Here is a 27523-nt window from a genome sequence, read left to right as displayed (position 1 = left end):
CAGAAGTTCCATTGAGATGATACTGGTCCCCTTTCCCGTTTTGTCCTTTAATGTGGGATAGTCACTCAAATACTCCAAGGTAGTTTCACTCTGACTTTTAATCTGTCTAAAACATTGTTTATTTTTTTCAAATGCTACAACTCAAAATAAAATCAAGCATGGTCGGACTTATTGGTCCTCCTGTGTGTTCAACATTAATCTGATGGATCTTTACATCATGTGGACATATTGCTTTGAGACGGGACAGTTTTTACAAAGAGTGCATATTGATTCAAGAATATCTTATGTATTATGTATCTTGTACAATATATGGTTTAAGGATTACACAACAAATTAAGGTCTTGAATGATTTTATTTCAAAGTACTGTGTGCAAAATTTTGATTATTTCATTGATCTTTTTTGCAGCCGCTATCTCAGGCTTTTCTATTACTGTAGTTGACACTGCAGTATAATGTCATTCAAACCATGTTATAATGGCATTACATTACTTTTAGATTTGTTGAATGCCTCGGCATTAAGTTGTTTCATACCTCCTTAAAAATCAAAACAATCATCACAAAAATGATGTTGAGGCAGTTTAATTAATCACAACGTGGACTTAACCTGTAGAGGGAAAAAACTATTTGAACAAGTACCTGTGCCTAATTGGTAATAATGTCCTTTGTCTGTACGCATGTTGAAGGTTAGAGGAGTAAACTTTTCCCAAGTGTAGCTGTTGAGGGCTAAAATGGGCAGTTTCTGCCATCTGCAGGACAAAGAGGGAGTCACAGACACTTCACCATGGAAAAACACAAGACTACATAACCACATGTTTAGAAAGAAGTGAACTAATGACACATATATGTGCACATGCCCTTTGAAACCAAGAGGGGGAAAGGTTAAACAAACAAAAAAGGCTTGTTGCTAAGCAGATACAAGAAACATATCACCCTCTACTTGCTTTTTTACATCTGTGTGACTTAAAGTAGGCCTATTTGATCTTGACTGTAAAAGGTTGAATCCATGCAAAGGGAGTCACAGTTAGGAGAAGTCTCTGCATGGCCCTAGAATTTCATTTAAACAGACCTAGGGCTTATACCCAACAACACTGACAAAGATAAGCTGAAATGTGCAGCATACATGAAAGATGACTCGTGAATACGAAGAAAGTTTCTATAAGAACATTTATATAAGAAGACTGAAAAGTTTCCAAACAATTGGGGCCTTCTTTACCCTCTTACCACAACTTCTACCAAATATAGTTACATTGCAGCACATGTTAAGCCTAGTTTAACACGTTTATGTTTGTGAACCACCCAGAAGTTCAAAAAAATACGAGGAAACAAACAATATTTTAAAAAAGGTGCAAACTCTACCTACCACACTTGATGTAGGCCTATTACTACTCTTTCACTGGTCAGGGTCAACCTAGTTGAACAGTGACAATGTGCAGGGTTCAGGGCTTGATCCAGAAGTTCCATTGAGATGATACTGGTCCCCTTTTGGTTTTGTCCTTTAATGTGGGATAGTCATTTCAAACACAATTTTGATCACAGCAGGGGTTGATACATTATTGCGTGTAGGGAGAATTACTAGTTAGATTGACTGCCGCTTTAAACTTTTTGGTCGCCATCGCTTTCCGTCACACCCGGAAGTGCTTGTGCTGCTGTTTACTGCGCAGTAGTGTGTCTGGGATTTGTGCGCTGCTGCAACATTGCATCGTATGAGGGAAATTCAAGTTTAGAAGTTGAATAGATAAACGGGTAAAAATGTCTGGAGGGACACACCTGGAGAACGCAAACCCTGTGATTTTCCAGCGAACGAGGGATAGGCTGCAGACAGCGACCGATGAGGATGAGGAGATCCATGACCCAATTGATGACAGAGAAATATTTGATATCCTGTTGAGGTTTTTTACCACTGTGTGCTCGTTTTACTGCGTATCACATTGGATACAAGCCATTTTTCTTATTACTGTTACAGCTATGAAATAATACTTTAGATAGAGGCATTGAATATACTGTGTTTTTGTGAAATGTATGGTCTTTTGTTACACTGACTAGATAAAGGAATGAGATTAACTTTTACTGACATTTCACGTGGAGTTGAATACTACCAGATTTACATTTTCTGGCATGCATATTCCAAAATATTCCAAAGCTTATCACTGTGTTATGCTTAGCATGCATACATGGCGTTGTCGACCAGTTCCAAATGCTGTTAGAAGTTTTTGAGTTGACTTAGAGAACATTGATCATCAATTTTTATAATAATTATTCAAGTAAGATTAGCATTTAAAAAGGGCTGGTTCTGTTGAGTTTTCCATTTGTCTCACTTTCATACCTTTGTTGGCCATCTTTCAGGTTTGAAGATATGACCACATGCTCTACTAAACACTGAAAGGCCTTCTTCATTATTTTGTGACATTTTACAAACTAAGGCTAAGTGATTCACAGTTTGACCAAGCATGCTAGAGGATTACTTTTATTGTATTTATTCATACTTTTTTTTTTTTAAGACATCTTGTTCAGGTGTAACATATAGTGGAAGGATTATTTGTACGATTCTTCAGAACTACATTTAAAAAAAAAAAGTGGAAACATTTTTTTTATTTACACATGCCTTTTATTTATCTGTTCAAGTTGAAATGCAGTAAATGTACATGTTATTTACATCTTTAACTGAAGTTACATATGATCAGATCCATCAATGACCCAGAGCATCCTCTCTCTTTAGAGGAACTCAATGTAGTGGAGCAAGTCAGAGTCAAGGTAAGCACCCTTCAGTTTCTAACATATTTTAAGACCATATGTTTTTTGACCAATTTGACAGAAATTCGTAGCCTTTGATGTGTTTATTTTTTTGTTTTTAATAAAGTTACGGTCTATCTTTTATTGTTTCCTCAGATAAATGATGCAGAAAGCATTGTTGGTATTGAGTTCACACCCACGATTCCCCACTGCAGTATGGCCACACTTATTGGCCTGTCAATCAAAGTCAAGCTTCTACGCTCGCTGCCAGACAGGTTCAAAGTATGTACACGAGTGTGGTGGTGCTAAGATGCACATTGCCATTATTATTAATGATTATGGAGTGCTAGCATAATGAACAACATGTCGCACAATTTGGGATTTCTTTGTCTTTGTTTTTGTTTTCACTTTAAGTATTTGTTTGTTTCCACACAGATTGATGTCCACATCACTCCCGGGACTCATGCCTCAGAGGAAGCAGGTAGGAAATATATGAGAAAAACAGCAGGTCTGATGGGATATTTTGCCATTTTTCCAAATTACTGAAGTTGTCACTGCTAGTTGTTGATCTTGAGAAGTTTGATTACAAAGTTTAATGATCAATATTTTTTTTCTATGTTGTCATTTGTGAAGTTAACAAACAGCTGGCAGACAAAGAGAGAGTGGCAGCAGCTCTGGAGAACTCCTCGCTGCTTGAGGTGGTTAATCAGTGCCTGTCCGCCAGGAGCATCTGAGGAGCCAATCACCTTTGTCGCCTCCTGCAGAACCCTCTAATTAGCCAGTTATGTTTTGCTCTGACAAGCGCTCTGTCAGATCATCACCAATCCAGATGTGGACAGATACAGTTGGGAGGCATTCATGCAACACAAAATAACCAGAAAACACACATTTTGAGTGTGTTCACATACGAAGCAGCTGTTACTCATTTTGCCAAATAGTTGGGTAAAAAGAAAGTACTTCTATCTGTGAACTTTTAGTGAAAAAGTTTGAGAATTTCTGCCATTTAGGTTATTCCATTAAATTCCTGTTTTTTATTGGGAAATCTTTACAGCAAGATGAGGAATAAATTATTTTAAGGTAGAAATATTTGGGACTAGACATCTGTCTAAAATCTACCACAAAAGTCCCCCTTTGTTAAAATACTGATGCTTTTGACATTTTTTTTGAAATTATACAAATTAATAAAAGTTAATGTTGAGAGATTTGTGTGTTTTGTTTTAAGTGGGTTTTTGTCCAGAAAAAAACAAAGTGTTCTCCATACCTTACCAAATAACTTGGTGGATGATAATGCAGCACATTGGTGGGGTCATAAGCTACATTTGTTAAAAAAGAAAAAATGTCACATGTCATCCAAAAATAATTAAAATCTTAAGTTTCTGTAAATCATTTTCAGTGAATTTTTTTAGTTTATGATAATTTCTAACTCATTTCAATTTAATTTTAGGCAGCCTCTTAGTCCTACGGTCACAAATCCTGAAATGATGTACCATTCAGGCTATGTATGATTAGATGTACACATGACCACTGTCAAGCCTTAAATTTGTTTGAGAATCATGAACTGCACTAATAAGAATCAAACATTCCTGCACCATAACATTTGAATCATTTAAAACGGTGTTTTTCAACTGGTGGGTCACGACCAAAAAGTGGGTCGAGGACTCGTTTTGAGTGGGTCGCGGGCCTTGGAGGAAAAATAATGTAAATTAAAAATTGTGACACCATGCTTTTTACAGTGCAGAAGAAGACAATCAGTAATTTTTTTTCTTATGGGAAATAATCATGGCTAAACGCAAATAATACGGCGACTACATTAAATATGGACTTTATATTGTTGATAAAAAAGGACGACAAAAACCTCAGTGTGTTGTGTGCAAATTAGCATTTGGAAATAAAACACTCTTCTCTCTTTTAATAGCATATTTTTTGTTGTAACATGTTATGCCAAAACTACATATTTTTGAATCTCTTTTAAACTAGTTCTCACTAGTTAGACTTATTTGTTTCACGTTTGTGCATAATATTCTTGAAACCTTGTGTCCCTAATATGCACTTTTTGATTTACATTAAAATGCAGCTAAAAGAGTGTGAAAGGATATATTTCTTTTTCTAGCATCGCCACTTGCTGGTTGTTTTGGGTTTACCAGTACACTCGTTTATTTTGTGTGTTGGCATAATCTGATATTCTGTATCTCAGGTTCAAACTACACCATCTTTATATTAAATCGTTTTGATTAATTGAAAAATGTTCCTTGATTTGGGTCATGACTTATGGCTCAGGGGTGATGGTGGGTCCCGAAGCCAGACCAGTTAAGAACCACTGATTTAAACAACACTAATAGTCCATGAACTGTCCACAGCATATCCATATGTCCACCATAATCCAGCAGGAGGTGCCCTTTTCCTATCACTTCCAATTCAGGGTGCTATGGAGGCAAATCAAGGAAAAGTCTGTCCATCCAGGAGACAATCTGGCAAAAACAAACCACAGAACAGTGTCGTCCAACATGCTTGTCCACCCACACTCCTCACTGAACACAAAGCAGAACAGCTTGTACTTATTTATTTTACAGTACATAAAAATGAAAAAGTAATATTGTCTCAAACTTGGACTGGATAACAGGGCAGGTTGCGTGATGTAAGTTATAAATATGAACACTGCTAAATTGGAAACTTTTTCACAGTTTTGTCAGGGAGATGGTTGGCCTTCAAAGGGTGATTTCAGCTTCGTGTTCATATGAAGATTAAATGCACTTGCTCAAAAGTGTCTGTCAAAAGTATGAAGTTTTAAGACTTCAGGTTCAGGTTCAGGTTACTTTATTTGTACCCGTAGGTAAACTTGTTTTGCAGCCAGTGAGATGTTAGGTCGATACAAAATTACAAGATAGACTTCAGACAGAACAATCTACTTAATGTGCTAAACATACAAAAAATATCCTAAAACTAATCTAACACTAAAAATGGTAAAATGAACAGACATGATAAAATGATAAAATGCTAAAAGTGCTACAGGTTCCATTTCACAAAGTATGATACACTCAAAAATAAACTCAACCACAAGCATCATGTAAACTTTATTGGGGGAAATTAATATAATTAAAGCAGGAAAAGATGGTTACGTCATCCCACACAATAACCACATTTAGTCTGCTGTTTAGTGACACTTGACAAAAAGAGTTGATACTAGGCAGACACTGAAATAAAACACATCAGTTTATGCTATTGTAATTTCTATTGTAAAAGAAAAAGAAAAATCATTTTAAAATACAATCAAATACATACTTAGATATGTGTTGGTGACAGAGACAGTGTGTACTAATCTTCCATTGCCATGCTGAGTATAAATCATCAACTATACAAACATTACATCGCAAATATTGTCACTGGTTTAAAAACACCACAGTGGCATACATCATTACCCTCTACATGAGCAGAACAGACACAGACATTGATACTTTTATTTGTTGGTGGGGAAATAATAGTTGTTCCTCTGGCGAGACTAATAAGAATTTTTCCCCTCCTGTTCCACATCTGGAAACATTGCATCACTGCTGAAACCCCGGATAGGAGACCCAGCCAGCACAGCTGCAGGAACCAGAACCGTGAATACCCAGAGTTCAGTCAACAGAGCCATTCATCAGAGAAGAACAACATAGTGCCAGGTCAGCTAAGGACAACAACATTGGCAGTTTCTGAAATGTAACATAACCTAGTAGATGAAAACTAGCAAACTCTTACACACACAAAAAAAAACCCTATGTGTACTTGAACTCAGGTACTTTTTACAAGACATGTAGCAAATAGCTGTCTGGAGATGTGTTGGATGTGGTGCTAGACTGGGAGCATCTGCCACTGATTTGAAAATAGCATCTATGAATCAAAAATATAATGAAAATCAATATTAAACAACACATCAATGTTACTAGTATTGCTTTAAGCTCCAGACTGTGGTTGAGTTGCTCTCAGGAAATTCTTAGCAAATCAATAACAGTAACATTAGATCACATTGTAACTTGGCCAAATGTGTCATTGACTGGGTATGAAATGATCTATCAGTAGAATTTGAATATACAGTCTATGGCAGGGGTGTCAAACATGCGGCCCGTGGGCCAAAACTGGCCCGACAGAGGTTCCAATCCGGCCCGCAAAGTGACACTTTGCAAAGTGTAAAAATTACAGAGAAGACATTAACTGCAATATTTCAATAAAAGTTACTACTATTTCAAATTTGTCCTCTGGGGGTCGCATCAAATCAGTGCTGACAGAGTGAACCAGAACCTGAACAGTGCTTTTTTCCAGGAGTTTTTTCCTCAAAGTGAGAAAAAAGATTACTTGCTGTTTGCATAATCCGGTTGAGATTCATAAAGACTTTTGGAACACTATAAGATGATCCACTAACTACTAACACTAGCACTACACCCCTGCATACAACACTGTCCAGCAAGCAAACTGTTCAAGCTGGAGCTGAGGGGTCCAAAATAGTCAACTTTACCTTCTTCATTATTATAATCTATGTTCTTTTGCTGTAAACATTACACTTGGTGTCAGATGAATGGGAAACATGTGTTTGGTGTGTTCGCAGCAGGTTTCAGGGCCTAAAGAGTAAAATATTCAGCCCACTATGAGACTCATCATGGCAAAACACACAACAGCTGTTTTTGTAGAAAGATAGTTCATTAAATGTGAACATTTTCAGAATGTACTTGTACTTTTTTTGCACTAAAACAAAGGGAAAAATGTAGAGTTGTCGTTATTTATAGGTTATCATATTATGATTTTGCTGGTTTGGCCCACTTCAGATAAACTTGGGCTGTATGTGGCCCCTGAACTGAAATGAGTTAGACATCCCTGGTCTATGGTGTCAGTGGCATTTATGAATACATGGTCTAAAACTCTGACATCACTTTGTTTATGAACAATTAACCAAAACTATAGTATAAAGCCATTCTTAATGTTTTTGAACTTACATAGTGTGCTATTGCAGCTATCATTGTAGCTACTATTGTTAAAATTTTAACATTTACTGCAAGCTTTCAAAGCAACACCTTACCGAACATTGCTAACTTAGCACATGCTGTTTACCATGTCACTGTTTTGACATATATCCTATTGTGTGAGTACCATCCCCATTCTTTCTGACAAGTATCACTAATGCCTGACGTGACTGCCGACAGGAGGAGTCTTGGCTCAACCCACTGAGTCTACGGCTCTAGATCAGGCCAGTTCAGCTAGCCTGCCTGCTGCCTGTGCTCTGCAGATTGAGGATTGGCTGCACAGTGGTGCTTAACACCAACCACACAGCATACTGTCGGTCGATGGAGACATATTAGGCGTGCACAGCGTTTCATTAATACAGAGGTATGTGAAACTCATCTTATCTTAAGTTTTGTGGAAGTTTGGTGTTAGTTTTCGTGTGTGGGAAAATTGCTTCAGCGGAGCGGAAACTCGTGAGACCCGAGTTCGGCTCACAAATAAAAAGAAGAATTTGTCATCTTCCAGAAAGCAGCTGGGGCTGATTTCTACATGGTTAAAGACTGAGTTGAGCTGAACTGTGTACGTCACCATCTAAAGAAGCATTTAGTCGCTTTAATACGTTATGCGAAGGGGTACTGGACTCTGGTAGGGGGTTTGGCAACTGGCCAAGGTTTGTCTTTTCTTCCATGTACAAATGCTAATTAATGTAAGTGTTGTGATGTTTTTCTTTCATAAACTCCCTTTCATTTATCGGTGTGGAGGGTGTTCCATGCAGTCTAGATGGATATAATACAGTCTTCTTCTTTTTTTGTACCAGCAGAGCTGCAGAGAGAGAGGGAGAGAGAGTGGAGTGAAAAAAGTTGGGGTGTAGGACTGCAGTGTTTTCACATATTTGGGATGTATTTCAAAGAGCTTAGATGGGAGCAGGGTCCACTGTTTGGTACACACGCATGCACACATAAACAAATGCATTCAGATGGACTTAACATTCACAACTTTTAACAGTAATAATTTGGGAAAGCTCAGAGAAAGGAATTTGTTTACACATTGTGTGTGTGTATGTGTGTGCAACCTGTTTGACAGAATGCCATCTGGCTGTCACACTCCATGCACATAGATGCACACTTGAGTTTCTATAAACTTCATGTTTACTTCTGTAAACATTTAGTAGACAACTTCTTACTCTGAGTGGTGGTATTCAGAGTCTATGCATGCTTTTATGATGGAAAACTAAGTAATATAACAGCTCTCCTTCTCTGTCCACCCACTGTCTTGCATTCCAGATGTGTAGATACTGTTACTGGCTTGTATAAGCCCAGGTTAACTGGTTATAGTAAGAACTTGCTGCCTCTCCTTGTAGCTGGTAATTCCTTTGTCTTTTTTGCACAACATGCAAGAGTACGTGTCTTGCATGTTTTGAATAGTTCTTCTCATGCAGCATGGGTGCCCTCTAATTGCCTGATATGGAAGATGCAATTGTAAGGGCAGGGCTATATGGTTACAATGAAACAACTACAGACAACATCCTGTGTGAGGAAGTTGCCATCATTGAGTGTCTTACAGTATAACTATTTCACTAGTTTTTAATGTAGTTTCCTTTTGAATTTGACATTTTTTAGAGTGTTAGGAAGATAACTTATTTCATTCTGCCAAATAATCCCACAACTAAGAGTGACTGTCTCATGCTTATTGCACAGTAACCAAATGCGTCAAGTGCAAGTATGACAGTAGGAATTTGGATTAGGGGTCCTCTCCTTGGCTGCATTGTGCTAGCCGACCATGCAGTGCACACACACAAATGAGCCTACTCATCTCGATCAGAGATATTGATTCTTTTTTTTTTTATTGATCTATGTAAAGTGTTGATTTTTCTGACTTCTTCCTGATTATTGACACAAAGTGGATCTTTTTCTTAGCTCCCACAACAATTTCCCCAAATGTCTCATTTAAGGAAATATGACCTTCTCTAAATACAAAACACAGAGCTGTTTCCCCAACAAGGACGTACCCTGAACTAGAGAAAGTGGAGTAATCAGTATGGCTATCATACTATGTTTAAACCAGAAATTTCTAGTTGTCTGGTAGCTGGACTACAGTAGTCAAATATTGACTTGCAAGCATGTGATTATATTATATTTTGTGTGTTGTGTTCAAGTGGAGTATATCTGAAAAGTTAAATTTTTGTAGGTCAGTGTCAAACACACTAACTTAGCTCACTTATTACAAAGATTTATCCATTTAAACCGAACAAAGGTGATGCTTGGCCAAACCTGGACCACTGCCAGATATCCTCATTAAGCTGACTGAAGGATTCAGTTTAAATCACCACATAATGACTCACACTCATTGTTTTGTGAGGTGCTAGTGTGCTCCAAATAAGCAGTATAGGATGCAGAGTCTCACCCAGGGTCACTAGTGTGACATGCATAAGGAGAAACCAGGGGGAGATAATGTCTATCCAAACTACTAGTATTCAAATACAGTCACTCATTTTGTTTACAAAATAAGTTAGAGTTATGAACTCATATCAATAAATCTTATGAATGGCTGGGCTGTGATTTAAAAACCTGTTGTCAGAGGATTTTTAAGCTCAGATTTGGGATATCTTCACAGTTCTTTCTCAATTTGGATTTGAAACTTAATTAAATTACAGTGGAACTTATCCTCATCTTAAGCAACAAAGTGTCTTTGAAACCTATGGCTTACCTTTGCTTTGGTATTTTAATGTGTTTATACGTTTTGGGTTTCAAGGCTAGCACTGTGGAAAATCCACATGAGGCTCTCACAGAGGAATCAGGCCTTTTCACTTGGTATTTATAAACCAGCATCCAAGTAATCCAATCACAAGCGAAAAACCTCAAGTAAAGGTTTAAACACCCCCAGGACCCACTGAGGATGCATCAAAATCTGATCAACCTGACCACAAGTTAAAGCCTTGGATGCATTTGCCTGTATTCACTTGGTAGCATCTACACACGTGTGTCCTGGTCCACGTTGAAGGACTGCTTGCCCTCCATGTCCAGGGTAATAAATTGGTGTAGTATGACAACTTGCCTTTCATTCATGTGTGATCTTTTACTTTTCAACCATGTGTATATGCTGGTGTTACCTCTAGCTGTGTTGTCATTCGTGTGCTTTGTCACTGAACTAGTTTTAGGTCATTGCAGCTCTGAGTTCTTGGCATACCTCAGTGTCAGAGAGGAAGCAAGGGGCTGGTTAAACCTCTGCTGTGTGTCCCTGCCCTCTTTTCATTCAAATTTCTTGTGTGTCCACCTTTTTGATTCCGGTTTGATTTTGAGAGCCTGCATCAAAGTCAAAGAGGCTCAGATATCATTTGAAAAGAACTGCAGCAGTGTCAAGTATGTGGTGTGATCAGAGGAGAGCTTAGTGCATTTGTTCAGTGTGCGTGGGTAGTAGAAACATAACGCAACACTGTCTCCGTGCTTCACTCTGTTTCCTGTGTTAAGCATGTGATCCTGGCGTATCTCACTCCATCTGACACTGAAACTCATGACCACGTGCTTCATGTTTTCTGAGTCTAACAGGTCAGAGTCATCAGCAGACAATGCATTAATTCAAACACAAGTGATGCCCTGTGCGGTTAAGCAAATCACAGTGTTGCTAACTTTTTATTTGAAGGGACTGTTGACCATTTTTATTACTTCAATTTGAAAGGCTTGTTCATTTTGAATGATCGGTTTAAATGTTTCAAGTATACCTTGAAGAAATTCCAACATGTGAAGACAGTTAAATGAACTTTGTCTCTGAGTTTGTTTTTGGGACATTTGAAGCTTTAAATGACATTTTCTGACACGTCTGCTGGGCCTACATATTTTGTGAGTCATATGCTGTGTGATGTGAGATCCCAAAGCATCTTAAGTGACTGACAGCCTGTAGGCATGCTGCACTAACACTCATGTGACTGTGATATACAGGAAGAAGGGTACATCGATTCTCTTTGTCTTCATTGTGTTTTCATTCTCTCTCCATCGTAGCAGTGTACAAGCAAGTGAAACCACTCTCTGCACCTTCGATCTGTGTTAATAATGTGGATTAACACATTCCAGGTTTTGTGACGAAACAAGAAAACAACAAGAAAAACTTGACCCTGATTGCATTTTGCTGAGTCAGGGCTGGTGCTTATGTTGATAGGAAAAAGGAAATATTTAAAGTAATGAGACAGCCTGAGTGATGTTGACGAACCAGTCTGTTGTTTAGATATGAGTGGATGTTGGTAACATCTATCAGGCCTTAAAAGCAAAGATAAAAGAATGGTTCTCAGGAATGCACAGGTGATGTGTAATTTTACAAATGCACTCCATTCAACACAAAAGCCCAGAAATACCAAATTATTTGGAAAATTGCAAGGTGCATTTAAATTTGTTTTCATGATTTAACTTTTATTTGTTCATTTCCACACATTTTGATTAAGTGTTTGAAAACCATGCTTTAGCAGTTCAGCCACCTTCTTCACACATTGAACTGCTGTAAGTTTCCTATAAATGTCAGTTCTGAGGTAAGGCTCTTGTAGAAGAAATTGTAAGACATTTTAAAAAATGTACTTCCTCCTTTCACATCTCCTATTCTCCAATATCACCAGTGACCTTAGCTTTGCACAAAAACTGAAACAGGCAGATAACTGCAAGCTTTGTCTGAGCAACTCTGAAGCTCATGTATGTTAAATCACCTTTGTTTTTGTCATACGGTAACTAAGTGGAAAAACAGCACTTTTTCCTGTGTGGGGGTTCAGGACTTGTATCACATTTTTTGCACAATTATCTGCAAAAAAAAATCCCACAAGTGTTATGAGGCCTACTAATTGGTATTCAGCTATAAAGACCCGTAAGTGTTCCTCAGCCAGCTGACAGGCAGATGGATATACTGTAGTTGAAGCCTGAGTATCTTATTCAGCAGTCTGAAAACACTGCATAATGATGTAATGGGGTAAATAGATCTCAGAGAGGTCACATTGCAAGAAAATGCCTTTCAGCGAAAGCAAAAAATAGTCTCAAAGACTGACAACACTGTTTCACACATTTTCCTGCTCTCATCTGCTACTAAGTGTCTGACACTGTATTGTAATGCTTTGTGTTTATGTAACATTGTTCAACAATGAACTGTAACAGGGTTAGATTTTGACATTCTGGGTTTCTTTGTTTGTAATAATGAGAGAATAAAAACCCAGATTTTAAGGAATAAACTTGTCTCAAGCTTGTCAGGAGGACGTTGAGGTGTGTGGGGATTTTGGATGTTTCATTCTCAGTCATTTTAACAGTTTTAGTTCCACTAAATGCAATGCTTGAAAGGGCTCTTGTAGCTTCACATTTGAAGTCCCATGAAGTTCTATTGCCCTTTTTTTAGTGTGAAGGAAAGGTGCTAATTTAATAGCGCTTGCATATTCATTTATGCCGTAGGAAAATGAAATGCCCTTGGTTGGGGTTTTTATAGTTAATAGAAGGAGCAGCTCAGGCATGTTTCCCTTTCATTGAGACTGCAGCTCAGTAAAGAAAAACAGCTGAGCTCAGGGGAGAAAGCCAAGGTGCCTCTTTGAGACGCAGCTCCGGTGCTGTAGTTGGCTGAAAAGAGGACAGAAGAGGGAGAGTACTGAAGTTGAGCTGATGGTGTGTTGGCAGACCGCCGCTAAGTGTGTTGCGAGGCAGGAAGTGTGACACTGAGAGTACAGGAAGTGGCTGCTGTGTGGAGCTATGCTAGCCCTTTCGTCCAGCCGCTTCAAGGGCTGGGATCAATTCACTTTCAGTTAAATAGAAACAGCTTTTCATTTTGTAACAATAAACATTTGGATGGCTTTTCCTCTTTTCAACTTTTTTTCCCTTCATCCAAGCGACGCGTTGAACTGTTCTCATGCTTTGTATATTCCAAACCATCTCAGAAGAATACCCTCTTTCTTAGGTCGAGGAATTGAAAATAAAAAAATCCAAAAGCTGAAAACAATGTTTTAGCATTCATCATTTTTTTGAAGAAGAAGAATTTGAAAGATGCAAAGAAATCAGAGAATTAAAATAATCAACTTTCAGTTCTTTGGGCTACTTCTTCCTGGTCATGTTTTACTTCTCCATTGTGATGTCAGTGTGGGCATGTTTTCACAGACAGTCATATTTAAACTGTCACAGTTTCTCATGCTCTGTAGGCGTAAGGCATACTGAGTGAACAAAGCTCCTCTGCTCTTATGCCTCATCCATTTGACATCATGGACTCTTCTTTGTATCCTTTATTCAGGATAAAAAGAGGAAGTATTGTGTGTAATCATTACTCATGATCAAAGGCGTCACAGTAAACATTTTGAATTAGTCATATAATACTCAAAGAAGTACAAATTTGTCAGACACTATTCCAAAATATATTGAAGACCCACTAGTCTAAAGTTAAAGGTGACATATCATGCAAAATTGACTTTTTAATGGTTCTTTACCTGAAATATGTTTCCCTGGCATGTCTACATGTCCCCGAGAATGAAAAAAATCCATTCTGTCCCTGTTTTGATTTCTACACCTTTCTGTAAATGTGTGTTTAATGAGCCGTTTCAGACTTCCGTGTTTTTGTTACGTAACAACAATATCCGGTCTGTCACGGAGTCAGAGCTCGGAGCTTGTTCAGCCCATAGACTGTATAAAATAATACTGAATCCCCCCTCCGTTTTTCATTACCTGCACAAATGTGTGCTAACAAGGAGCTTAGGAGGGAGGCATGCTAGTTGTAGGCTGTCTTAATAAACACAAAGGTCGGTTTTACTCCCCACGTCTGCAGATTTGAAGATCTAGTGGATGATTTTTATTTATCATGGATAAGTGCTAGCGCTAGTTAGCATAGCTACATAGCTACATGTCGTAGCTGTAGCTGTGTAGCAAGACACACATCTACATACTGACAAATAAAACAACAAGAAACACAGAGTCTGTGACCAATCCTTCAGAAAAGGTCCCGCTGCCTTTCTGGCAGAGGTCGGTTTTACTCCCCACGTCTGCAGATTTGAAGATCTAGTGGATGATTTTTATTTGTCATGGAAAAGTGCTAGCGCTAATTAGCATAGCCACATAGCTACATGTTCATAGCTGTAGCTGTAGCTGTGTACCAAGACACACGTCGACATACTGACAAATAAAACAACAAGAAACACTAAATCTGTGACCAATCCTTCATAAAAGGTCCTGCTGCCTTTCTGGCAGAGGTCGGTTTTACTCCCCACGTCTGCAGATTTGAAGATCTAGTGGATGATTTTTATTTATCATGGATAAGTGCTAGCGCTAGTCAGCATAGCCACATAGCTACATGTTCGTAGCTGTGTACCAAGACACACGTCTACATACTGATAAATAAAACAACAAGAAACACTAAATCTATGACCAATCCTTCAGAAAGGTCCTGCTGCAGGCGCCTCTCCGTCAGGATCAGATTCTGGATCAGATTCAGAGGGTTGAAGTAACGTGATCTCTGAGCAGCCGTGTATATTCAGCCAACATGTAAGCATTAGATCAACGTGCTGGAGAGCCGAGGCACATCCACTTCCGGAGGGGGCGTGGTCAGAGGGAAAACAGAGTGTTCTGAGGACTGCTGAAGAAGAGGGATTTTCAGGCACGCCAAAATCTGATTTCAAAGTGTTTTTTTGAGCATAAACTTTAAAGACATGTTTTGGGGACCTCTTAGACCAATATATATTGATGAATAAAGCGTGATATGTCACCTTTAAGACAACACTCAGAAAACAGTGAAAATAAGCATAGTTTGTGACACGGCTAATCATGGGGTCACAAAGTCTGCAGGTAAACAATGCCAAGTCGGTTTTCCAAGGGTGGCAAAAGTTAGCAGAGCTAGCACCATCAGCCTTCAGTCCTTCTTGCAGGTTCGAGTCCACTACCTATGCTGGTTACGCATTGCTCCAGTCGAGTGGATATATACCAGTTTAACCAGATATAGCTTACATACAACTTCATATTTTCTAGATCAAAATGCTGCCAAACTGTACCACGCTCCAAGATTGCCATCCATCATGTGTCCTTGCTTACATCCAGGTAGTAGAGCTTTACACCATGATGCCTGCCATTGCATGAATGTCTAAAAAGGAACGACTTAAAAAATTAGAGCGTCACAGTTATCTTACATGTTTTAAAACTTTGTTGCAGACTCCATTTTTAATCACAGCCCCAGCAGGGACCCCAGCCTCCCTCCTCCCCCATGTGTGCGGAACTGAAAAAGAGGAAGTGGCATGTGCTGTATGTGTGAGGCTTGTGTGCGTTAAAGTTGGACTTCTCTGAATGTGAGATGTGAGTTTAGAGGAAGAGGAATCAAGAAGTTCTACTTGGTGCTGAATGTTTTTTTAAAGATTTTTTAGATGCTGCTAATCTTCCGCTTTTCTCTGTTTTCAGCTGTATGTGGCTGCTGTTCTCATTTTGCCTTTGTATGCGGAATGAACTGAGGTGCTTCTTCTACTGCCTTCTGAACATACTGCTGATTCTTCTATGGACACAGATTGAGTGAGTAGACTTACAGGTTTTCACAAGAATTTGAAAATGTCAGATCACATCTAGAGCCACTCTTTAGTTCAGTGGCTGATTTTGCAGCTTTGTTTTACATATTGCAGTCTTTTGTAAGCTGGCTGAACTTTTTACCTGTGTTTGATACTGAAACCTTCAATCATTTATTTAACAGACTGAATCCTAAAACACTAACACCCAACAAAAAGTTTGATATTAAAAATAGAGTGGAAGATCTCTAGACCCAAAGCACTTTTTCTGAGATGAGACTCTTCTTAGGAGTTAAATAATGTGAATATTGCTGATGCTGTACCTCTTCAAGCACTTTCAAGGGAGTTTCCTTGTCCTTGTACATCCGTTAATGTTTCTGTGGAGCTAAAGATTTGCGGTTATGGTAACAAGATATTATCCGTTGTCATCTAATCCCCAAGTCCACTGAAAGGTCAGAGGTCAGTGTCAGCTGACTGCACAGTATCACTGTCGAGAAGGTTGCTAATCTGACTGCTTTAGTCCCTTATCATAGTTTGGCTTCATTGTCTTGTGTGTGCTTATGCATGATGTATTATCATTCACAGTGTTAGAACATGCACATACAGCAGCAATGTTAACATCAGTATACGTCTGTAAGGACTCACATGATGTTGAGGTGCAGATAAAGAATTACAAGTAAATAAGAATTGGAGTGCCAGATAATTTTTCCTTTGGAACATATTGTGACTTCACTGTTAACAGTACTATGGCAAACCTGTTGTTGCTGATATAGATGTTATTTACAGTTCTAGAGGAGAGCGATAAGATTAAAGTCTTCAAAACGTGATCTGCAATGATTTCAAGTATTGTAGAATATTAAATCAAATTAGCCTCTCTTTCCCAAAGTGTGCACCGACTACTGGTTTAGAACTTCTGTTAAAGGCACAAAAATAAAGGCTGTTGTTTGGTATTCATCAGGAAAAGACAAGCAAGAAAAATCTATGGTAGGCACCAGAGGAAACATCTATTTTCCCAGAATAACTGAAAGTAGAAATTAAACCTTTCATACTTCACCACCAGGGTAATTGCACAGAACAAGACTTAGGAAGTTCACTCTTTTTCCTGTGTAACTAGAAGTAAGGGGTATTGCATAATTGTTTTCTTTGTAGGACATGGTGTGTTCCAGTGGGGGACAACTGGAAAACACTTAAAATGGTTATATTGTATGCTGCTCTGCCAAAGTTGGAGGTTTAATGACTTTCAGAAGCATCTGCATAATTTATGTGCACAGGAACATGTCATAGTCTGCTAAAAACTCAGTCAGAGTCCATGTTTACGTACTCAAGTCCCACCTGGTTACACCGCACTGAGGTCATGAGAGGTAACACACATTAACACACAGGGTCCACACTAATAGAAGTCCTTCAGTTCAAAGAATACATCTATAGGGACCTATCTACAGCTGACGCTCATCTGTGAACATTTCCATCCCAAAGTGTGTTCAGCATTACTTTCTGTATTTAAAGAATGTTCAAGAGATAAAATTAACCTGCTGAGTCGAAGCCCCAGACAGCAGCAAGAGAACCACATGTGATGCCAGATACAGCTGCTGTGTTGGAGTGTGTGTGTGAAAGCAAGTGCCTCTGAAACACCACAGGATGTTAGCTTAGCCACTCAGCACTGTTCCTGCACAGCCGACACTTTTATGACTGTCCTGGGCTACATTCAAAATGTCTAAAATGACTGTATATTGCCTTAGCTCACTTTGAGCATCAACTCAGGTTTCAACTTCTAACAGCACTTATGACTTTTTCTTGACCGTCAGGGGAGGCAATCTCATATTTGAATATTGTTAATCCTTGTTTCCAGAGCCTCTGTGCTAGCTTAAGAGCTGTGTGAGAGCTTGGGCGGAGTTGAGTCAAAGTGATGGGAGGTTTCCACTTAATGATATACCCACGCCTACCCACCAAGGCCTTTTAGAAGTTGTTATAAAAGAGATTATATGAGGAGAGCTAGTGTCTTACTAAACACAAGTCAATAATTAGCTTCAGCAGCTGGTTTTGATTTATATTTGGTTCGTGTTTTTAATTATCATCATATTTAACCTGTCATTTTTAAAAGTCTGAAAAACATCTCTACTCCAATTTGCACATTGCATAACAGCATTGATGCTGTTGTCCCTGTAAAACCTACCTACATTTTGAAATAATATCAACCATGTAGTTAAATACTCCATTAATGTCATAGATATATACTGCATGAATATCAGAACATATTTGACCTCTGAATCCATTCATGTGTGATATTTTTTGAGTAAAATGAACACTGAAGGGTTAAATGTGTCCTTTAAGTTGAGATCTTACATGTGTGAGTGTGTTTGTGTGTGCAGTAGCTAATGAAGTTGAGGAGCACGGGAGGCTCTGTGGCAGGATGAAGAAGTCTTTTTATGGCCATTTGTAAACTGAAACATATGTGAGGCTTTTCTGTGTGCGTGTGTGTGTGTGTCTTTACGGTGTCTCTTCAAAGGATCCCCACCAAACACCTCGTATCTTCTTCTCTGTTTCCCTCCATCTCTACTCTCTCTCTCTCTCTCTCTCTCTCTCTCTCTCTCTCTCTCTCTCTCTCTCTCTCTCTTTCTCTCTCTCTCTCTCTCTCTCTCTCTCTCTCTCTGTCTATCAAAGGAACCATTGTAAATGCTTAGCTAATATTAGGCCATGTGTGCGAGTACAAGATAGAGAGAGGGGGAGTTAGAGAGAAGTTGTGTCTTGCATTTTAAATTTCAACACACAGGCTTGTTTCCTATGGCGGAAGTTGATTTTTTTTCTGCCTTCACTGAGAGCTGTGCAGCAAATGTTGCAGCAGCTGACAGTCAGCACATGAATGCTCTCATTTTCCTGGTTTAAGTCTGTGCATTTTGGTGTTTTTTAGTTGTTTTGGGGAAACAAGTGTTTGTTAAGGGTGACTGTTACTAAAGTGATAACTGCCAACCATGCAAAAACAAACAGGGGGGTTTCCATTACAGCCCTCCTCCCCTGCAGCACATAAGAAGCTCAGGCTCACTGACTCCAGTCTTCCTGCCTGACTGTATCTGCCTTTCTTACATATGCAGTCCTCTATGTCATTTCATCACTGCGGCAGGAAGTGAGTCAAATTCTTCTATATCTTAATCGAAACTGTAAAATTGAGTCAGTCATATTTAAGAGAATTTACTCACTAACTAAAATAAGATTTGACTGTGTTCACTCTGTACAACCAGCCTGCACTTGAAGTTCAGCATGGTCTGCTTAATGTATATAAGTTCAGCATATTTATAGTTTTAAAGTATACTGAGTAGGAAGTGATTCAAATACATTTCACTGTCATGCAGAGTTCAGTTGTGGTACAGGCTGAAAAGAAACATCTGCAGCAGTTAGCAGTGGAAACATGCTTGTGTATTTAGCTTTGATTCTTGAAATCTGCAACTATGGGTGACGTTTTGCCGATCAGCTTAAGCTTGTCTAACTTACCCTAAAACCATACCTTAAACACAGTTGTTTTAGTGTTTATAAAATATGACAGTTATCGGTTACCTGTGCCTATTTCTTAAAGCAACATAGTGCAACTACTTCACCATGAAGTAACAGACACAAAATGATTTTTAACAGCCACAGACTTGTAAAAGAAGGAATGAGGCCTCTTTAATTACCACTCATTTGGTTGTATAGCTGGGTTTGATCTTGCAGGAAAAAAAAGTATGTCATGAATTTCAGTGCCACTTCCTGGTAGAAAGTTGTTAAGACCAAGAGGTTCTACAGCAGATATAAAAAAAAAAAAGAGTGACAGACCAATTGGCCCGACAAGAATGAATTTCAGACTGAGTGTTATATGCTGATGAGAGAATGAATTGTGCTCACACTTTGGAATCACCAAGCTCTCCCCCTTCCTCCACACTGCACTACACTGTTTAATACTTTAAAAAGCAGTGGGAAGTGGCGCTGGTGGCCTAGCGGTCTAAGCGCCCCACATACAGAGGCTACAGTCCTCGTCGCAGGGGTCACCGGCTCGATTCCCGGCCGGTCGACCATCTCCTGCATGTCTTCCCCCACTCTCTACTCCCCACATTTGGAAGGGGGAAGGGGGAAGAAATAACACTTATTGAATCTCAATCCTTTGCGGTTATGACTTAATCATCCAGTCATCTCCCCTTTTTATATACCAACATATACGATAATAATCACACCTTGAGTTAATCAGAGGGTCTTTGTTTTTAATATATTGCTATCAGATTTTGTAAATCAAGATTTTTGGTGAAGTCCAAGTAATGCCTGTCCTTAATCACAGACTTCAAGTTTCCAATCTTTGAGTCTTTACTTATTGAAACATCAAAGATGAATTTTCAAAAGATGTACATTCACTTCTATCAAAGGCCAGTTTTCCATGAACTAAGAGCCTCTATGTGCTTTTTAAGACTATATGTCAGTTATCTGTCGCTAATTAACGCACAGTGAAGACTGAGCCTGAGTGTCTTTAGTCTGCCAGGTGCTTGGTTATAGACTTTTGTCCCTAAGTTTAGGACAAATTCAACATTTGACATGAGTATGGCACTGAACTCAGTTCATCTCAAAGGTGAAATGAAAATCTTTTTTTTCCAGTTTTTGTCAAGCCTCATGGGTCCGTATCAATTGTTAAAAAGAGTTTTTTTAATCTAACTTGGCCCTACTGGAATTTCTATTTGGTTTCATTCAAGCTGCGTTGAGAACTTCTTGTAAAATTACATTTCAATGTTTCTCATTTTGATACTTTATTTATTTATTTGTCTATTTATTTATTAATTAATTAAAAATTGATTAATTAATTGGGCGATTTTATACTTTCAAGACAACAAGTGTAATTAGGTCTGGGCATTTTAAAATTCCTCACCACTTTGACCAAGTTGTTGTTCATGGGATGCCATTGACACAGACTTCCAGTGTGACAAATCACTCAAAAACTTGCAAGAAGCTGAACATCCAGAGGCTGCATACACAGAGAAAGTAATAAAAAGAATAGAGGTGATAAACAAAAGCATTTAAGGAGTCATGCAGTGGGAGTTGACAAACAGTTAGAGGGAGGACATTATCAAAATGATGCTTAGCAAAAATACAGCGGTATCAATAGTCTGTTAACCGGAAGGCTGCGGTGCTGGAGCTGCGTGGTGACTTCCTGTTTGTCAGCAGCATACAGGAAGTAAGAGGCCCTTAGAGGACGGTCTGGCTGTGTGTGAGCCTGAGTTATGTGGATGGAAACTGGCTAATTTCAGCGTAAATTTAAATGTCTTAATGTGAGGAACCGAGAGTGTACAAGATGCAGTTATATAAAACATTTGTTGCATGATTTCTGTTTTGTGGTGTTTTCCTGACTTTGACCTCTGCATACTCCCCACTATCAAGATCAAACTAATTGAATCCATGCTACAGAACTGATACTATATACCTTTGGTTGTAGCTTGTGTCCTTTAAGTAACTGAATAATTCTGTTTGACTTCAACAGCCACAGGCATTCCCTGATATTTTCTGTGCATCTGTCAGTTACAGTACTCTCAATTCTAACATTTTTTATGTGTCTATGTCTATGAATTGTGTGATGCGTACAAATCAATATTCAGTCTAAATACATAAATAAAAGTACCTGAATATCTGATGAGAGTTATCTGAAATTGGTGTCTTTACCAGACAGTACTGTTTAGATAAGGAAGTTGTGTATCTAACACTTCTCACATCAATATGAGGTTGAAAGAGTGTTTAACTTTGGCAAAGATAAAATTTTGGTTCCTTAAAAGCAGATTGCATTTTATAATTAATGATTTTTGCTCTGATATAAAATGTCATGTGTAAAAGGGGAGGATGTGAAAAGTACTTTTCTGGTTTTGCATGTTGAAAGCATAGACTGTAAATAAAAATGGACAGCGTTGCTCCGCCTCTTCCCGTTGTACGGTTCTGAAGCCAAAAAATCCCTCTCCTGGGCGCCACCATTGTGCAGCCAGAGCCTGTGAAGCCACTGTAACAAGCTCCGCCCTACAGCGTAACGTCACAAGACGCTGTGTGTCCTTTGAAGTTTCACTCTACGGCGGCTGTGAATCAAAGGAAACCCGGAAGTAAAACCCTGTTTTTTAAACTCTAATAACTAACGAAAAAATAAACTTTTCAGGAAAAAGAGGCCTTGAACACAAAACAGTCAAATACTAACTACATATCACCACAGCATATGAATGTGAGAAACATTCGTACGAAGTGTATTTATTTTTTAAAGTTTGACTGCTTGGGGGAGACGGATTTTTTTACCTATACTGCAGCCAGCCACCAGTGGGCAGTCACACTGCTGAAAGCCTCACCACCAGCCACCGGAACCTCTCCCTTGGTTGAAAGTTGTTATGCTTGTTGCAGGTCTGGCCTCCATATAGTGTCTGCTGTTCCTTTTGCCTCATCTTTGTTAAATTATTCATGAACTCATCTGATCTATACTCTACCTGTCTTGATACAAGTAGTTCATAGAATCTCTCCAGAACCTAAAACTGATGTTTATTGACGCAAGACAAAAAGGAGCCAAGAGTGCACGGAAGTACAAATAAAGTATTGCAAAGGTGCTCGTTGGTGGGGATTACAGAAATACAAAATGGTGAAAAAACGAAAGCTCTCACACGCATACCAGAAGAGTACTTCACCTTTTTGATGTGGTCAATCATGTCAACAAATGCAAGCCTGGCAGTGGCTAGTGCATCTCTGACAGTTACTACACAATCAGTTCCCATCATGCATAACAAAAGAACAAATATACCTTATATTTGTTGCTCTATCCACTCTTAACTGTGTATGTGCAAACATGTTTTCAAGTCATGTTTGAGGGAACTTCACACTCAACTTCCTGTTGATGGCATAATTATCACAGGACTGTCCTTTCCCACACACTCAGTATCAGCTGACTTATGTTGTACACCTGCTTTTCCATAGTTTAAGCATCTATAATTCTAATTATTTAGTATGTATAACTTTCTGATTTGCGATTTTAAGCTGACATTACACTATTTCGATCTTTGACACTTGCCACCATTTTGGCAGTAAAGGGACCTAGAACGTACCAAATTAAAAGAACAACCCCAATAGGTTGACATCCTTTTAAACCAAGCAAATAAGGCCCTAAAATCTTAACATGACTTTATAATTAATTCACTTAGCAGTTCCAGAGCACGTTTTCCAGTCACCCTAACACAAGCACCAGTTACTGTCAGTTAATGGAGCTTGAGGCACTTCAGCATGTGGGTTGGCTCTCAGCTTTGATCGTTTCCTTATCCTTAAACACTTTATCATACACATATTTGGTGCCATGAGCCAAATCTGTGATGTGTCCACTAAATTTAGAGGACTATTTTTAGTCTCCAGAAATGCCACTCTAATACCTTGTTTGTTATCTTTTTGCTGTTGAGGTGATTTATGATGGTAAAACATTTACTAGCAGCTACAGACTCCAAGCATTGTATGTAAAACTAGATGACTTTTGTTGTTAAAACTCTCTAAAGTACCCCTTTTCTAATATGTCTGATACATTTTATAATACTGTTTGTATGCTTTTTTACTCATTTCCATATAACACTAATGTGTGTCTGTTATCTGTCCTTCAGGGTGCGGTGCCCCGTGCAGACAGAGTAAAGTGGAGAGAGGAAGATGCCAGCCCCACCTCCCCACACCCCCAGGGCCTCCCCCTCCTCCACCTTAGTTCTGTAAGCTGTCTGTCTGTCCTCTTCTCCTCAGTGAGGTTTGTTGCTCTGTCCTCTAAACCCTTCTCAGCAGAGACATCTTGTGGATAAATTCTGTAATAACGTTATTCTCCTGTTTACATTGTGAAGTCCATATCTTTTTCACACTCACTGCTGATGACTTGCGTTCACAGTTTTACCCCAAAAACTCCTCTGTGTAACAAAAAATAAGTGATTTGTGCGCAGTATGTGTGTGTTTAGGCCACACAGAGAAGCCAAGTCTAAACCGCTCGGAGCAGCAGGGAAGGAGCGCTCTATTGGGTGACATTGTAAAGGATCCAGATTAAGAAGACTGTTACCATGATCGCAGTGGACCTAGCCTGGACAGTAAGTAAAGACTGGAATAGTAACACTTCAGTTCATTATGCTCATAAGTTTACTGTCTGCACAGTGGAAACTTAGTTCAGATTCATGTTAGCCACTCTTTTTCTTTTATTATTATTTCAGAACCTAAAGGAGGTGGAGGCGGAGGAGGTGGAGGAGGAGGCGGCGGAGGTGGAGGTGGTGGTGGTGGAGGTGGTGGTGGAGGCGGTTTTGGTGGCGGGTCTCCCTCTGGTTTAGGAGGCCTGTTTGCAGGAGGGATGCCAAAACTGAGGTCTGCAGCAAACAGTAAGTCCACTGGTAATGAAATATAAAAGCTGACTCTGAAGTTGTCTGAATGTGTGTGTGGTTGTGTGTCATTGTGTCTGAGCTCTGTAACTGACAGGCAACCCATGAAAAGTGTAACTATGTCAGGTGGGAACTAACTCCAGCCAAATGCCTCCTTTAATAGGATGTAAGGTTAGAACAGAACAGAAGAATGGATATTGATTAAAAAAAATAAAAAAGTACAGGAAGTACTTCCCCTAGTTACACCTCTAACTTATTAGATTTTACCTTTGCCATTTCTCTTCTCCAGACTCGGCACCCAGCAGAGGACCCATGCTCCCCCCGGGAGGCCGATCTTGTGGGCCTACCCCTTTCAGTGGAGGTGGTGGTGGAGGTCCACCCAAACTCCCAGGAGCCCCTGCTGGTGTTCGTGGCAATGCACCTGATCTTCCAAAGGGTCGACCAAATTTTTCATCAAGACAAGACACTCCAGGAGGCCCTCCACCTGTTCCCAACACACCTCGACCAAACCAGAGCTTCCAGTCTCGTGGGGGCCCACCTCCCCCGTCACTCCCTGGAGGACCAAGGCCCAGCCCAGCTTGGGACCTCAACCTCCTAGTTTCCACCAGGGAGGCATGGACCCCTCCCTCCTCCACCAGGAGGCTCCTCAGGTGGACCAAAACCAGGATTTTCTGCACCTCCTCCTCCTACCCCTAACAGCAGCCGACCATCTTTTCCGCCTTCTTCCGGAGGGAGACCTCCGCTTCCTGATGACCGACCCCCACTCCAACAGCCCCTGTGGAGGTCATAGACCGTCTATGCCTCGTGACTTTCCCCCTCCTCTCCCTCCTCTATCAATTCAAAGCCTTCTCCTCAGTCTCTGCCTCCCCTGTCTCTCGCTCTACAACTGGTGGAGGTGTGCCACCTCTCCCACCAGGCCGACCGGGTCCACCTCCTCTCCCACCCTCCCCTGCTGTGGGGGATGATCACAGCACACTCGTCTCCCTCAAAGGAACAGCTCACTCAATAGGTAAGGGGAATCTGTTTGCAAGAAGCCTGTCCTACCAGGCGTTAGACACTGCTGGATGTTTTTGATGACTGAATCAGCTGTAGTGGCACAGCCACAGTTTGCATAGATTCAAATCTGATAGCCTGTTCTATGTTGCTGCAGTTCACATTACATGCAAACGTTTTCATGTGGTTTTCCTCTGACAAGCACAGCTCCAATTTTAAACATAACCTAACAGGAGACAAGTCAAAAAACAAACAATTTTTTACCCTCTTGCCAGCCATGCTCCAGCTCCACCTCATACTCGAGCAGGACCTCTCCCTCCTCCACCAAACGAGAGACCACCATCTCTTGGAAGGAATCAATCCTCAACACCGTACAGGTGAACATCCTTGAGAAGATACATTGCTTGTGAATTACTGCTGCTCAAAGACCATACTTGCATGATTCACCATGTTTGAAATAAGGGCAAGGTGGACAAATTTTACATGAGTTGTAAAAAGTTGCACTGAAGCTCTGTATTCTGTCTCATTGACACTCAATTTTTCTTTCTTGCTCCAAAGGGCCTCTTCCTCCCCCTCCACCCTCAGGTCGTAGTGTGGGTGGGGGCAGTGTGAGGTCATCACAGCTCCTTCTCCTATTGGTCGACCTGGCCCAGAGCCCCCTCGTGGTGGACCTGGCGGGAGACCTCCCCTCCCTCCAGACAGGCAGGGATAGGGGGGGACCCCCCTCCTCCTCCTCCACCTATGGGTAATGGCTTCCAAAACTCTCATCACAACCAGATACAGGGTGAGTAAATCTGTGAAAGTTGTTGGTTTAATTTGAGTATGGATCAATGAATTTCTGTGAAATTGAGTATGTGTCATCTGGGTGACTGAAAAACTTAAAAATGCTGCTTAACACATCAAGAATAAGGAACCTCTACCAAGGACTTCTTTGGTTCATAGAGCACCTTTAAGAAAAGGTGAGGGGCTTTCATTTAGCAGATAACCCAAGTGTGCTAGGTGGGAGCTCTGCAGACAGATTATTCTGTTGCATCAGTGTTGTTTTTTACCACATGAGTTCCAATCTGCTCAGCTATTGGCAGAGAAACCTGCTGACCTGCCTTCTGTGTTGATTTTTATTCCACTGAACCAAAGTTTGATCCAGAAAGCAATGATAACAAGAGGTGAAAAGGATTCCTGAATGGCTGCTGTAGAAATAAAGATACATTTATATTTAATTTACTGATTGTCACAATAATTTGAACAGATTTTGGATAGAAATACTCCCTGTTTAGTGTCCAACTGTGAAGAACTTACTGAAATTTGTTTAGGTAGTAGTACAGTTGAAAGTGAATGAGTCAATAGTTTTGACAAACTGTTTGAACAGATATTTTTATTATGCAGGACAGTTAAGATTGTGTCTAATGAAGAAGGAACCCTTTTCATTTTGGGGTTAAATTTTTTACTGAAATTTGCATCAGACAGTGAGTAGAGTCGCATTATTATACTTTGTACAAGTCAAAATAACCCAGTTCCAAAAAAGAAAGAAGAAAAACACTGCCCTACATATATTTCATCATGAAGATGTGTATTGTGCTTGCATCATGGAGTTTCTGTTTGTCTGATAGAGACCCACTAACCCTCTGTTTTATTATTTACGATGAGTGGGAGTGTCGCTTCCAATTTTCATCCTGTGTCTGACCTTCCTCCACCCGAGCCCTATGTACCCTCCCAAAAACCTACCCCAGCAAGATGGGCAAGAGTGACGCAGGGTCAGTGTGACACAACCAGATACACACAAAAACTACTTTCCTTTCATATCTCTTCAAATGTTTCTAGTGATAAAAACTAAGTCCTGCTGCCTGTTTTACTTTGGTGCGATATGTAGGATGGGTACCTTTCACATTGAACCGATACGGTACCGATCCTGGGAATCAGTAGCAGTACTAATGGTACCAATTTTCGGTACTTTTGTGTGTTTATGTGGTAATAAATGTTAATTTGTTTAATAATA

General features: G+C 39.7%; 2 protein-coding genes and 1 long non-coding RNA gene across 3 annotated transcripts; all 3 read left to right on the top strand.

Moving 5' to 3' along the window:
* The first annotated feature begins 1624 nt into the window (after positions 1–1624).
* Positions 1625–3932, top strand: ciao2b (cytosolic iron-sulfur assembly component 2B). Its single transcript, XM_034682623.1, has 5 exons — positions 1625–1876; positions 2672–2751; positions 2887–3012; positions 3166–3211; positions 3364–3932. The coding sequence occupies exons 1-5, from the start codon at positions 1750–1752 to the stop codon at positions 3462–3464; spliced, it is 480 nt and encodes a 159-aa protein (XP_034538514.1). The 5' UTR covers positions 1625–1749; the 3' UTR covers positions 3465–3932.
* A 3974-nt stretch (positions 3933–7906) lies between these two features.
* On the top strand, positions 7907–23893 carry LOC117811911. Its single transcript, XR_004631081.1, has 3 exons — positions 7907–8085; positions 16083–16190; positions 23794–23893. It is a non-coding gene; the product is annotated as an uncharacterized LOC117811911 (long non-coding RNA).
* Positions 23894–24045: 152 nt separating this feature from the next.
* Positions 24046–27291, top strand: LOC117811831 (WAS/WASL-interacting protein family member 1-like). The gene is given in 16 exon segments (XM_034682306.1): positions 24046–24085; positions 24130–24255; positions 24376–24537; positions 24827–25116; positions 25118–25303; positions 25305–25358; positions 25361–25388; positions 25391–25510; positions 25513–25546; positions 25806–25899; positions 25901–25907; positions 26089–26148; positions 26151–26254; positions 26257–26318; positions 27175–27233; positions 27236–27291. Coding segments are annotated over 16 exon segments (1482 nt in total).
* Positions 27292–27523: the final 232 nt, after the last annotated feature.

The sequence above is a fragment of the Notolabrus celidotus genome, chromosome 4 (assembly GCF_009762535.1).
Source record: "Notolabrus celidotus isolate fNotCel1 chromosome 4, fNotCel1.pri, whole genome shotgun sequence".
NCBI lineage: Eukaryota > Metazoa > Chordata > Actinopteri > Labriformes > Labridae > Notolabrus > Notolabrus celidotus.
The sequence above is the reverse complement of the archived record's forward strand: the minus strand, read 5'-3'. Positions and strand labels throughout refer to the sequence as shown.